We start from the raw sequence: 12,572 nt of genomic DNA, 5'->3' as shown, positions 1-12,572 counted from the left end.
ATAGACTTCGGTTTGAGCACCATCCCGTTTAGGTTTCTACCCCCATGCATTGTCTTCTCACGCTCCTTAAAGTGTCATTGTACACCCTTCACATTAGTACTACGTATGGTGCGAAAGTCCCAATCCTGCTCTTTGCAGACGATTCTTTACTAATATCCACAACTCCCATGGGCGTACAAATTTAAGGGGACAGATTTTTAGACGTCTGCAGGGACAGGAGTTTGGAACTTAACGTTGCTAAAGCAAAATATATGGTGTTTAGAAAAGTGCGCAGGGGACTACGTGAGATTAGGATTGCACGTGAACCTCTCGAACGGGTAAAAAATGTTGATTACCTTGGGATAAGACTGAGTGACTCACTTAGCTGGGAACAACTGGTAGACAAGAGTTACCTTGTCCTATGCCAGAGGTCTAAATCAATATTGAGATTCCACAAACAGTCATGTACTGAATCCTTAACCCCAGCACTGGCAGTCTATCGTGCTAAAGCTCAAAGCGGAGCCTTGTATGGAGCAGAGATATGGGGCCACACTAATGTAAACAAATTTGTGAATATTTTTGTCAGATCACTTATTTCGGTACACATTACCACCGAAGTGATTCCTCTGTTTTGTGACCTAGGGATGAAGAGAATAGGTGACATGGCTTCATTGAAACCATAAATTTACTGGCAGCCTGTGTGGACAACTCCTCAGCTTTCTGACTATTGTAACTCTATGAGGGAGGTATTGAAGACCAGCGGTGCCAAGAAACGACAGTGGTTCAAACACATCGCAGATTGGTGTAAATCAGTGAATATGTTGGATCTATGGGAATGCCTAGAGAAGGTAACTAGAGGTGATCTACCGAGACTAAAAGCCAGGTATTGGGCGGTGGTGGGGGAGCGTTATGCTACTAGATCAGTAAATGGCCAATTAACAACACAATTCTTAAATGCCAAGCAATGTCCGCGGTTTGAACGCTTTTTGGCTCAAATCACACCTACCCTTGCCAAAAGTTTATAAGTGAGATTCAGATATGGCAATCTGCTCCTAAACCTCCCCGGAAATGAGGCTACAGTGTTATCAACGGATCTTTGCCCTGCAAAAGATACCGAAGAACATGTATTTTTCTTTTGCCCTAAATACCACCTGACACGCAGGAGGTGGATAAGACTGATCTGCTTAAATCTTGGAGCCAGGCAATATCAGATAGCATATAAAATTTTAAAAACTGACACATTAGGGCCACTAGTCTTTGCCGTTAGTCGCTTTTTACTTTCCTTCTGAATAATGCGCCAGAAGCTTTTACCCTAGGCAGCATTGAGAAAATAATCTCTCTTGACTGTGATATGTTGCCTAATAGAATCAATGTACTGTGTACTGTATATGAGTTTCTTTTTAATATCTTCGTATGCGGTGTGGCTCTTCAGCTGGAAGGTTGTTATTCTGAAGCTCGCCCTTTATGTCTTTTAATCTATGTTTTTATTTGGACCGTTTTCTACTGCATATTTTAAATGTAGGTTTTTGAAACGTATTCTTTTGTTTTAGACTGTAAATTGATGAATTTTTTATCTCTGTATACTTTGATGGTTTAAACAACCGAATAAAGTTATTCGAAGAGAAGCGTCAATTTTGTCCTAAACAAATCAGCTAAAGAATTACAGAGTTGTTGAGAGGCAGGAATGTATGAGACACAATGAATGGATGACTAAAATCATTGAGCACTTTGGAAAAGTTGCCTGCACTTGTAATTTGATTTCATATAAAGCTTCTCCGGGTCTTCCTAATGTGTTCATGGTAATCAGATAGAGCAGATTTGAAAGCTGCTTTGTCATTTAAAGTTGAATGGCGCCAGCGTCTTTCCAGTGTTTTGCAACCTGCCTTCAGCGAACTTAATTCACTAGAGAACCAAGGGGCATGAGGCCCTGGAAGAGGTCTGCTTTGTGATTTTTAAGGGTGCAATTTTGTCAAATGTCGTGGACAGGCCAAGATGGAAGTTACCTAAAGCAACATTAATGTCAGAGTCCTGGGCCACAGCTCCCCATCAAACGACCGTGCAGAACATTTCTGGCGAGATGTTATTCCATGCTTTATAGGTCTTATTCTCCATCCTCCACTGTGGCAAACTGCTTGATTGTGTCAGTGCTGGTAATCTAAAAATTAATCAGATGATGCTCTGTCCAAGTAAGGGAGAGAGGAACTTCATTGACCAAGAGTACAATGCACTGGCGAAGAATAAATGTTTCCAAGTCTTCAACACAGACAGGCAACCTCTCGCCTTAAAAAATAGAGTTGCAAAATGCGATGGCAATTCCACCACCAGTTCTGGATTCCCTGTCTAGTCTGACCAATTGGTAGTTGTCAGGCAAGGCAAGAGGAATGGGGGAATAGCTGAGGCATTTAACCAGGTTTCAGTAAGAAAGCAGAAGTCTGAGGAGAGAGATGTCAGAAGATCCCAGACTTCAGTTGCATGCTTTGATAGCAACCTAAAATTACAATAGATGCCAGAAAGCTGGGTTGTTGTTGCAAAGGGCCCAGCCTGCAACACTAAGGGACAGGTAGACACAAATTCAGTTGGAGGGCTAAAATTCAACCAACTTGTTGATGACCGAGAACAGATAAAATTCACAGAGGTCTGGTTACTAAAGCTAGGCAGCAAAATCTACATAACATACAGGTGACCAGGCCTTCCAAGTCCCGAAAGGAAAGCAGGCCACGGGTCTGCTTTGGGCTGTCAGGACCTAAAAGATCATTACCAATTTTGCGCAAAGCTGTGGCAGAATGGCAATACCTGTTCTTCTATATGATATTTGGTGCCTGAGAGGCAGGGTCCCGGCTCCTGGCTATGGCTGGCCGTGGACAGGCGCAGACGAGTTGGTAAACAGCTGGACATAAGGTTGGATTGAACGCTCAATGAAATTCCGCAGGCCAAATCTAGCACTGGTTTTCTTTTCCATTGCCATGCGAAGGCTACACTGGAACACTGAATAAAGCCTGGTGCTGGCAGGCATAATGAGCTACATGAGACTCGCCAGGTTAGAGAAAGATCATTGTCATCCCTTGACCTGATTGTATGTTGCCATACCGCTTTGAATGGTGGGAGGCATAGTGACTAGCTGTATCCTTCCAGAGCAGGTTATATTTCCACAATGTTTAGCAGCACAGCTATCGCATTCCTGGTGATGTGGCTGTTTTCTTCCTGTGCAGAAGGGGAGGCCCTTCATTTCCTTTGTTGGCTCCTAAATTGTGGAACGCCCTGCCTTTTGAAATCCACAAAATCACCTCCCATCTCTTCATTTCTGCCTAAACTCTTACAATATATATCTCCCACATGGTTCTTCCCTAGTTGGTCTTGCTTCTCGTTATATATGGCTAGCATAATTGGTCACTAGGGTTATTTGGGCCTGGAACACCCAAGGTGTCTGATGCGCTTTAGAAATCTCACTCTAATCTAATCAAAGCAAGATGAGTCCCCTGGGTGGGTGCGCGCTCTGTTTCCATTTGACATAATATTACAAAAAAAAACATAACAATTGTTTCACATTTCAGTGAGCAACCTCCGTACCTTCATTGTCCCTAAATCTTAAACCCAGTAGCCACCTGCTGGAACAAACAAATGTTCCTGGCAGACTTGTCTTGCACACCTCCTTACCTTTCCACATGTTTTGTCTCTATTACCCCATTCAATGCCCCTTTTGTATTTCTACCTCATTGCTCTCACTTCGTTCATTTAGCATCTCATGTATCCACCTCCTGTGTGTGTATGCATTGTTTTTTGTCCCCTTTCTGTCACTAATTTTTCTTTATCAATTTCTTGGTGCCTTGTTTCTCTTTTTCATTTCCTGCTTTCATGTCAATTGTATTGATGAGCCCATATTCTAATGCCTGTTTTTAATGGTTGCTTTCTTTTATCAATCTCTTGTTTCTATACCTATGTAATATCGTGTTTGCCCACTGTGTTTAGTCCCATCAACACAGAGTGAATTCATTGAACAAGTAAACAGAGCGTCCTCGAGCCAATAAATCTGTTTTCAAACTGGACCAAACCGATTCATTTTACAACACAGTTTAGCACATATATTGGGTAATGGCCCCAGACGTCATTGGCAAATCTGAAGTAAAACGTAGGAAAGATATCCCAATACCTCATGGTCTGTACTAATGCGCAGAAGCATTATTTCCTACAACAGAAAATCATGTGTGTACCAGCAGGAACATACTTGCTTATCCTTGTTAACTTATTTTGAGCCAAGCCCTAGCTTTGTTTCTCAATCATTTGCCCCCTATCAGGAGTATGAGGCCGATCCATGACCTCTGACGAATAAGGCCAGTAGACTTCATCCTAGACAACATTAGTTCACTTACCAAGAAGGCAAACTTTCTCTGGCCAACCAAAGCTAGATTATATATTTTTTTATTTGCTATACACTTGCTGTAAAAACCCGAGATTTCCTTACAACTGTGCCGGAAAGGAGCACTAAGTCTGAAAAAGAAAACGCCTGAATTACTTATCAGCAATGCAATTAGCCTGACTTCATTTTCCCTGTCCCAGCTGTGGTCTAAGGAGTTTTGACCTGGGAGCACTCTATTGCACACATTTATATAGCTTACAGAGGGAGATAAAAAAGAAAAGCAGGCATTTACGAAGGCAGCAGGTCTAGCTTTGCCAATGCTGGTTTGCTCACTGTACTGGCTTTGACATTGCATCTTTACATTTGTGCTGCAAGCCCTAGCAAAGCCAATATCGGACTCTGGCCATGTTTGAAAGTTATTTTCTGTACTTCCTTAAGGACCATCAAGGTGCTTCTCTTGAAAGTATAGAAAATAAAACTGCGAGACGGCCATCAGAGTATGTCTAGATGACACTCTTTGGCCAAGTTGGAAAGGTACAAAACGACACTCAAAGATTGCAGTCAAATTGCATCTAAAAACAATGTAATAAACATCCTGGAGAGATATTGGTTTTGCCTGTGCTTGCAACTCAATTCAACAAGCATTTGGCAAAGCAAATACCATGAGCGACAGCAGGCGGCCGTACCCTGCATGGGTGGCATTGACAGGGTGAAGTGAGGGAGGGGATGACATGGAGAAATCCACAAAAGTGGCAGCAGAGCTATCCGGAGGGAAAGAAGTCAAGAAATTGCTTTTGCCATGTAACCTTCCACTAAATGCAATGGCCTTCAAGTACATCTCACCCAACCAATGGTAAATCCTTAAAACCCCGTGAGAGCTAATGGCTGAAGGAGGCTGGCTGAAAGTCCACTCTCTGTATGTATAGGTGGTGATGTATATGCTTTAAAGTATTGATAACTTAAGGTCTTCGACCACAGCAAATGCTGACGTAGTAGAGATCTAAAAGAAGGTGTCTTCAAGCTACATAATGCGCGATCCGGGAGGCAGTACCCCCACATAAGTGAGGACGTAGACTAGCAAGAAGAGGTTGTGCTACTTTCGCTTTTTTCAGAGAAAAAAGGACATTTTTATGCTGGCTCCTTCTGTACAAAAACAGATTCTGAAAGGCTCACTAGTAAGTATTTCCTTGTTGCTCTCAAGTCACTTAAGCAACAAGCATTTGCAATGCAATAGGTCTCGCATTGACGCGAGTTTGAGCTATTGACATTGCAAATAACAATGCCTTTTATTTTTGTTTTCTTTTTAAAAACATAAATAATAGGCTTTGTTATTTACAATGCCAATAGATTAAACTCGCATAACTGCGAGACCGAGTGCATCGCAAATGCTTGTTTTTATTGGAGTCTAAATGAGCATCTTAATCTGTAGCTGCACGTTTATCCTGACCTAATTTCAATTACTCCTCAGCATTTCAGGCTTTTAATTTCTTTGGCCCCTCACACTTTTACTCATGCTGCATTTTCACACCCGACAACTGCATTTTGTTTTCCCACTGGTTCCAATGAAGGAGTAACAACGAGTGTGGCGAAACGGCAAGATAAGAAGAGGGACAATAATGTCAAAGTGGGAGGCCGAGACGAGGAGCGAGAATAAAGGAGAGGACCTCTGGAGACTTGAGGTTCAGCAGAGGAGAGGACAAGGGAAGGAACACTAGAGGGTGTGCTGCGATCCAAGGGAGTGCTTGAGAACAGGGAGTAATGGATCGAGCAGAATGCTGTGAGAAATGAGGCACACATTAATGTAGGCGGGGTTGTAATTGATGTTAACAGGGAGACCGTGGGAGAAGTAGATGGTGAAGGGGATCGACTGATGAAAGTAAATTATGAGATCTGTGTAGGAAAAAGAGGGATAGTGCAAGGGGAGAAAACAATGTTAATACAGGGGGAGAGATGGGGAGAGGCCGCATAAGGGAGGAGGGGCTGTCAGACAGCTAATCCCATTGAGCCCTGGGAGAGAGGAGAAGAGCACAGCATACTACAGCAGGCCCTGGGGGACTAACGGGTGAGGGAAGAGGAGAGCCATCCACTGAAGGCAGTCAGAGGATGAGACAGTGGAGCAGAGACGCAGACATCAGATCATCGACAGCCACACAATAAGACCGAGATGGGAGGAGGGGAGGACAGAGATCGAAAGAGGGATGGGGCCCGACAGCTCGAGGAGCGAAGGATAGTGAGATACAAACAGATAAAACAAGCACCAGAAATGCAAGGGAACTAACCTTGGCTGCTGCCTGGAGGCTGTGCGCCATTGCAGCCAGGCCCGACTGGATCTTACTGATGAACTTTTCGAGCAATTCCACCGTGGCGTTGACTAGCTGCGCACCGATCTTAGAGCATTGGGTGCCAATGGCGGCTGCAATCAGGAGGGCACCGGTGAAACTCAGCACTGCGGCCAGGCAAAAAAAAATACTCTTCTGTCACCATCGGGCTGGCATGTCTTGAAAGTGCTGTGTTGCGTGGCTCCACTTGTTTGGGCAGAAAGGTAGACGATCCCCTGCACCTGCTTGTGCACCAACCACTCATTTTACCGAGCCCTCATTAACCCCCCCCCCTCCAACTATCCTGCAGCTTCCATCCGTTGGCCCCAGTCCCATGCTCACCCACTCGGCGTAGAAGCGCAGCTCATCTGTGCAAACCCAGGTTGTCTGTAGTCGCTCGTGCCGCACCAGCCCATCAGTAAGTTCCGCAGCAGGTCCACGTGCGAGCGGGGCCTCTGCCCCATACGGCGAGATGGGAAAATTGCTAGAGCAGGAAACAGCCACATGGTGCCCAAAATCGGTGCGTTGGAATAGAGTAAAAGCGGCAGATGGTGCCGAGTAGTGGGGGCGGCGTCAGGGGGTTTTATCGGAGTCCGGGGACGCATCAGTGCTGGAAGGCACACAGCACTTCTGATACAAAGAATGGCGCTCTCGCTCGTGAAAGCGTGGTGGAGCGCGAGAAGAGACACGCACGTTCACAGCGCAAGACGCGCGTGTGTCCCCTAAAGCGCGCCACGTAGCAGCCCAGCAGGAGCAGGACTGCCAGGAGGAGGGTCTGGAGTTCAAAGCGCTGCCCGAGGGATCCACCGTCACCACCCACATGCTGGCCAGGCCGTGGCCGGCATCATGGAGCATTGCCTCATGTACCCCGTGGACTGTGTGAAGGTGCAGCCGGTGAGTGGGGGGGTGGGGGGGGGGTGGGTATGTGTGGGTATAGCTGTGTGTTTGTGTGTGTGTAGGTGTGCGTGTGTATATGTGTGGCTGTGTGTCTGTTAGCTGTGCATGTGTATATGTGTGGCTGTGTGTCTGTGTGTGTGTGCATGCGTGATCCATGGTGACTGAGGAGCATGCTGGAATCGAAGCGCGTGTTCACGCGCGGGACCTGATCCGATTCCGGCCTGCTGCGCGTGTCTCCCCTTTGGCTCCTTGTAAGCAGAGCTGACGGCTATAGGTCTCGCGGCGAGAACGTGCCTCACGCTTTCACCAGGGCGAGACCTAAAAAAGAGGAAAGGACTTGTCTCTTTTAAGAGATACCGTGGGGAAGATTTACAAGCCCCTTGCGCCACTTTTGCGTCACTTTTAACATGGGAAAAGTGATGCAAAAGTGGCACAAGGGGCTTGTAAATCTACCCCAGTATTTGTAGGTTTTAACTTGTAGGTGAGGTTTTAAATCTACAGTGGGAGGGCAGCAGATAACTGATTACAATAAAAAAATAAGCTTCATGAGGCAGGACAGCAAGACATAAGTCAGCTATGTTATGTGTCCATTTATTTGCACAGTTCTTATGACAATAAAAGTTGGACCTCACTATATTAAGCTGGGGCCCCTGCTTTATACTAAGCTGTTGGCTAGAGTTCGGACCAATGACATTATATCGCAAGAGTGGAAACTGGAGCTGGGAACAAGACAGAGGTGCCCCTTGTCACCGTTTTGCACTGTTCATAGAGCCATTTGCTTGTAGACTGTGTAAGGCACTAATTGGGTGGTCATTACAAACAGGGAAACATAAGCATGTGGAATCATTGCATGCGGATGGGTTGTTGGTGTACTCGTCAGATCCGGAAGTCTCTCTGAAAGTACTGACGAATGAGAGGGAGCAATTTGGGAAACACAAGGTACTATCTGCGAATAGCCAACTATCTGTGTTATTTCCACTGGGTCGGTGAGAAATATACCGTTGGCTAGGCTCCCCACTATTGGTGTACCGTGGAAAACAGACTCCTTTTGTTATTAGGGGATTGTGGTGCGCACATACAGGACAGGTAGCTAGAACGTAACTATTACTAAACATGAAAAAGTACGTAGACCCGTGGACTGAGCTGCCCTTATCCACGGCCGGCAGGATAGCAATAACCAAAAGGCTGGTTCTGCCTAGGTGCTTGTATATTTTTCAATGTAGTGTGTCTCTAGTCCCACAAAGGACACTCAAAAACGCAAAATCGACAGAGAAGACTAGATTTATGAGGGAAGAAAAGAGGCAGAGTAAAAATGGACACACTGTAATGTCCTAGAACAAGGAAGGAGGGTTGGGAGTACCTGATCTGGAAGCCTATTATCAGGTGATGCAGTTGCATTTTGCAGCAGAATGGTATGACCCACATAGTGGAACAGATGAACGTTTGGTGAAAGGTACGAATCCGATACAGAAAGAAGAACTAATGGTAAGACGATGATCAAGTGCACAGAATACCTAGAAAAATATGCATAGTCTGAATAGTACTACATGATTGGATAGTGTAAAGCACAGATAGGGCAGGTTCCTCCTCTTTTCCCATACGTTGCCACTATGGGAGATACAGGAATTTCAGAGGCTAGACAGAGAACAAGGTATGGGTAAATTGAAGAGGGGAGGGAGTATGTAGGCTGCTGATCTATACCCGAATGGGGCATTATTGTCACGCGAAAGAGCTTAAGCCTTTCAACTAGAAATGGGACAGTTCCTATATTATCATGCAGTTACAAGAACAGCAGAAAAAACACTTGAGGAAAAGTAGTGGAAGACCAAAATAAATCCCTTACATTGGACTTGGTGCTGAAGGCAGAGAAGTAATCGCAACATTATATCTGGTGCTAATGATTGACAAGACTAAACCTCTTATAAAAGCCAAACAAAAATGGGAGGCCGACTATGGTGCATGTTTCATGGATAGAAAATGGGATGAGACTCTAACACTTATACTTACAACCACTAGCAACAGCAGATTTAGGGCTTATACAATTTAATTTTGTTCATAGTACTTGCGTTACTTTTGCCTTAATTAGTGCTTAGTTTGTAAAAGAATGAGTGCCGCTCTCCCAAAGCTCTGCTCAGAAGCCCACGACTGGTGCTATTAAATGCTGCGCAGTCTTGAATTCACCCAGGATTCTTTCATCCACCACTAGGCACTTCTGCCCCTTCATTTGACTCTTGCAGGTCTCCTTTTTACCTTTGTGCCGGTTTTTCAGTCTTTCTCTATCATATTTTGTCTGAGGAGGTAAAATAAATGGCAGTCCCTGAAAATGAGTGATGGTGGGCTCCACCAGAAACCACCGGCTCAAATTAAGCAGTGCCCTTACTTCATAAAGTAGATCCACAAAAAATTGTAGAGTGCCCCACGTGCAAGCTTGTGGAATCCACCTATTTACATTTGACCTGGAACTGTCCAATGATCTCTTAGTATTAGAAACAGATGATACTTCGATATCAAGGACTGAATGTTGTTTTACAGCTTAACCGCCAGGTATGTCTGCTGGGAATGGGGTCGCACTAAAAACAGGGGATAAAGAGGCTTTTTTATTTTATCCTGCTATTGGCAAAAGGGCGCCCTGTGATATATTGCCTATATCCTAAAGTTCCAGAGGTGGTAGCCTAGCTCAGAGATGTAGGAGAATGGTGTACTGCCAAAGAAATAAGGTTGAAGTTAGTTAGACGTCATGTGAAATTGGCTGAAAATTCAAATCTATGGAGTGCTTGCAATTTCCTCTAGATGACTTCCCACCGTAAATATAAGGTTGCCATTGTGTTCTGTAATTATTTGATAATGACAATAAATGTAGCATTGTAATATGTAATATAATAGCTAAGATGTACATCGGGTGGGCTATAAACTTTAAAGGACCTTACAATCTTGCTATAAGCTTGTACAAGGGGTGCTTTTATTGCACGAGGTTATGTATGCAAAATTTAAACAAGAACATTACAAAAAGATATGTTTCTAATCAAACTTTGATTAAAAGCCTGCTCCCTGCTTCATCGGTTTCAATCGTCTCACAATCTAGGTTTTTAACATAGGTATTAAACATGTAAAAGCTTTGACCCACCTAAAACTTTACCTTCTCTGCCTATTCTAGGTGTTTTTTTCGCACTTTTCTTATCTTCCTTGACTTGTGACTTCTTAGGCTTACTCTGTTGATCTTTTTTACTCTTCCCAGCTAGTGTAATAGAAAAGGTAAAACACAACAACTATGTTAGTGGCTAAAAAACACACACCGGTGATGCTTTTAAGGTTCTCTACTGTAAGGGAAGAGGGGAAGTGGGATTTTTCCATAGCTATTATTTTAACCAACAAACAAAAAATCACAAGATGAGCTTCACCGCAAGTGCAATACTGAGCAGCCTCCAATTAAAATAAAATAAAAAACTGAGAGCTGATACCTTTGTTGTAAAACCAAATGGGAAATTACAAGTGGGAAGTAATTCACAAATGGCCTGATAGCAGGATTCGTCGGCCCCATCGAGAATCACAAACACAGGGGTTAATAGTTTCTCACCTGGGCACAACGTATTGGTGAAAACCCAACCGAAAATGGAGAAAAAGGTGCAATCAGTGTGCAAAGACTGATTCCTGCATGCTATTCCACATTATCTTGCAAGCAGAAGAAATTCTCTCCTCTGCAACAAAATTACTGATGGTCAGGGTAATGACAATTCCAAGAGGGCGATAGACCAAGTTGATTACCGGTTTACTTGTAATGGGCCTTGTAGGAAGCTTGCTCTTTATATAGTATCACTTCAAGCCAAAACCCTTGATAAATGTCCCACATATTTTACTCAATACATGGGATCCCCATATTTTAATAATAAGGGAGCAAACGGTTCTAGTGTTTATCTTGGAGCACCCCCAGTATGCGTGTTTGTGTTTTGAGAGACAGATCCTCTGCTTCAAGACAAACCAAAAAATGTAACCCAGTGTAGGTGGAAAAATATAGGAAGGGCCTCATGTAAGCAACCACCAGGGAGCAATGGGTAGTTTCTTAACGATTTGCTCAAATTTTCATCATTTGCAAGATTCCCATATAAACAGAGAAACCAACACCCCAAAAAGTTTGGAAGAATGTTGTATGTGTGTATCTTATCTAACTCTGTTACATGTGGCACACATCTCAAACACCCCCCTGGGTCCCCATAGAGGGGGGAGAAAAAGATTCCTCACAAAAAAAATATTTATCATGAGTTGCGTGTAGCATTCAGCAACGTCTTTGATTATTTCTGCACGCACTCATGGTTAAAAACAACATACAATGTTTAGCCACTTTTTACTTACTGGCAATTTCTTCATTGCATAGGGACCACATTTCACCCATGTGTGCACTGGATGATAGAGCCACCGGTGAATGCATACTAGTAGGCCACAGGGAAGTAACAGAAGAGGGTTTATTGTAAAGTTCTTGGTTGCTGCCGGCACTGGCACCTATGTGCAGACACAATTATTTTAAACAATTTAGAAAATTTTCAAATTCATCAAAAAATATTTTTTTGCGGTAAAGACAAATTTGGATTCCTTAGAACAGTGGTTCCCAAACTTTTGACTCCTGAGGACCCCCACTGAATCACTACTGTAAGCCGGGGACCCCCAAGCAATTTGTACAATTTAAATTTCTTTTAAAAAACGTCTTTTGAAGCAGAGGCAATTTCAAGAAGAAGACAGCCTGAATTGGGTCTATTGGCATGGACATGTATGCACACAGCAGTGTATTATTTAGTGGTACAAGTCTCCTGCTCTCAGCCATAGCAGCACCTCTACATTCTCATTCCAGAGCCTTGGAGTGGTGACCCTTCCTTACAGCAACAAGTTGAATGATTGTGAATTATTAGCATTTCTACCTATTCACAGTTTAAGAAGGTCTAAAATATTATACAATTATGAAGCATTTTATAATAAAGACATGCCCCAAGGAGCAACGAATTTGTGAAAATTCAAACAAGATAGTGCAGAAAGCG

At 43.7% G+C, this 12,572-nt stretch overlaps 1 protein-coding gene across 1 annotated transcript in view; it reads right to left on the bottom strand.

Moving 5' to 3' along the window:
* Positions 1-12,572, bottom strand: part of ANKMY1 (ankyrin repeat and MYND domain containing 1) — a 661,439-nt gene that overhangs the window by 145,588 nt on the left and 503,279 nt on the right. Inside the window, exon 18 of the mRNA XM_086943729.1 lies at positions 10,685-10,783. Coding sequence (XP_086799855.1) covers positions 10,685-10,783 — 99 coding nt within the window. The remainder of the gene's footprint in view (positions 1-10,684; positions 10,784-12,572) is intronic.

The sequence above is a fragment of the Lissotriton vulgaris genome, chromosome 11, assembly GCF_964263255.1.
Source record: "Lissotriton vulgaris chromosome 11, aLisVul1.2, whole genome shotgun sequence".
Classification (NCBI taxonomy): domain Eukaryota; kingdom Metazoa; phylum Chordata; class Amphibia; order Caudata; family Salamandridae; genus Lissotriton; species Lissotriton vulgaris.
The sequence above is the reverse complement of the archived record's forward strand: the minus strand, read 5'-3'. Positions and strand labels throughout refer to the sequence as shown.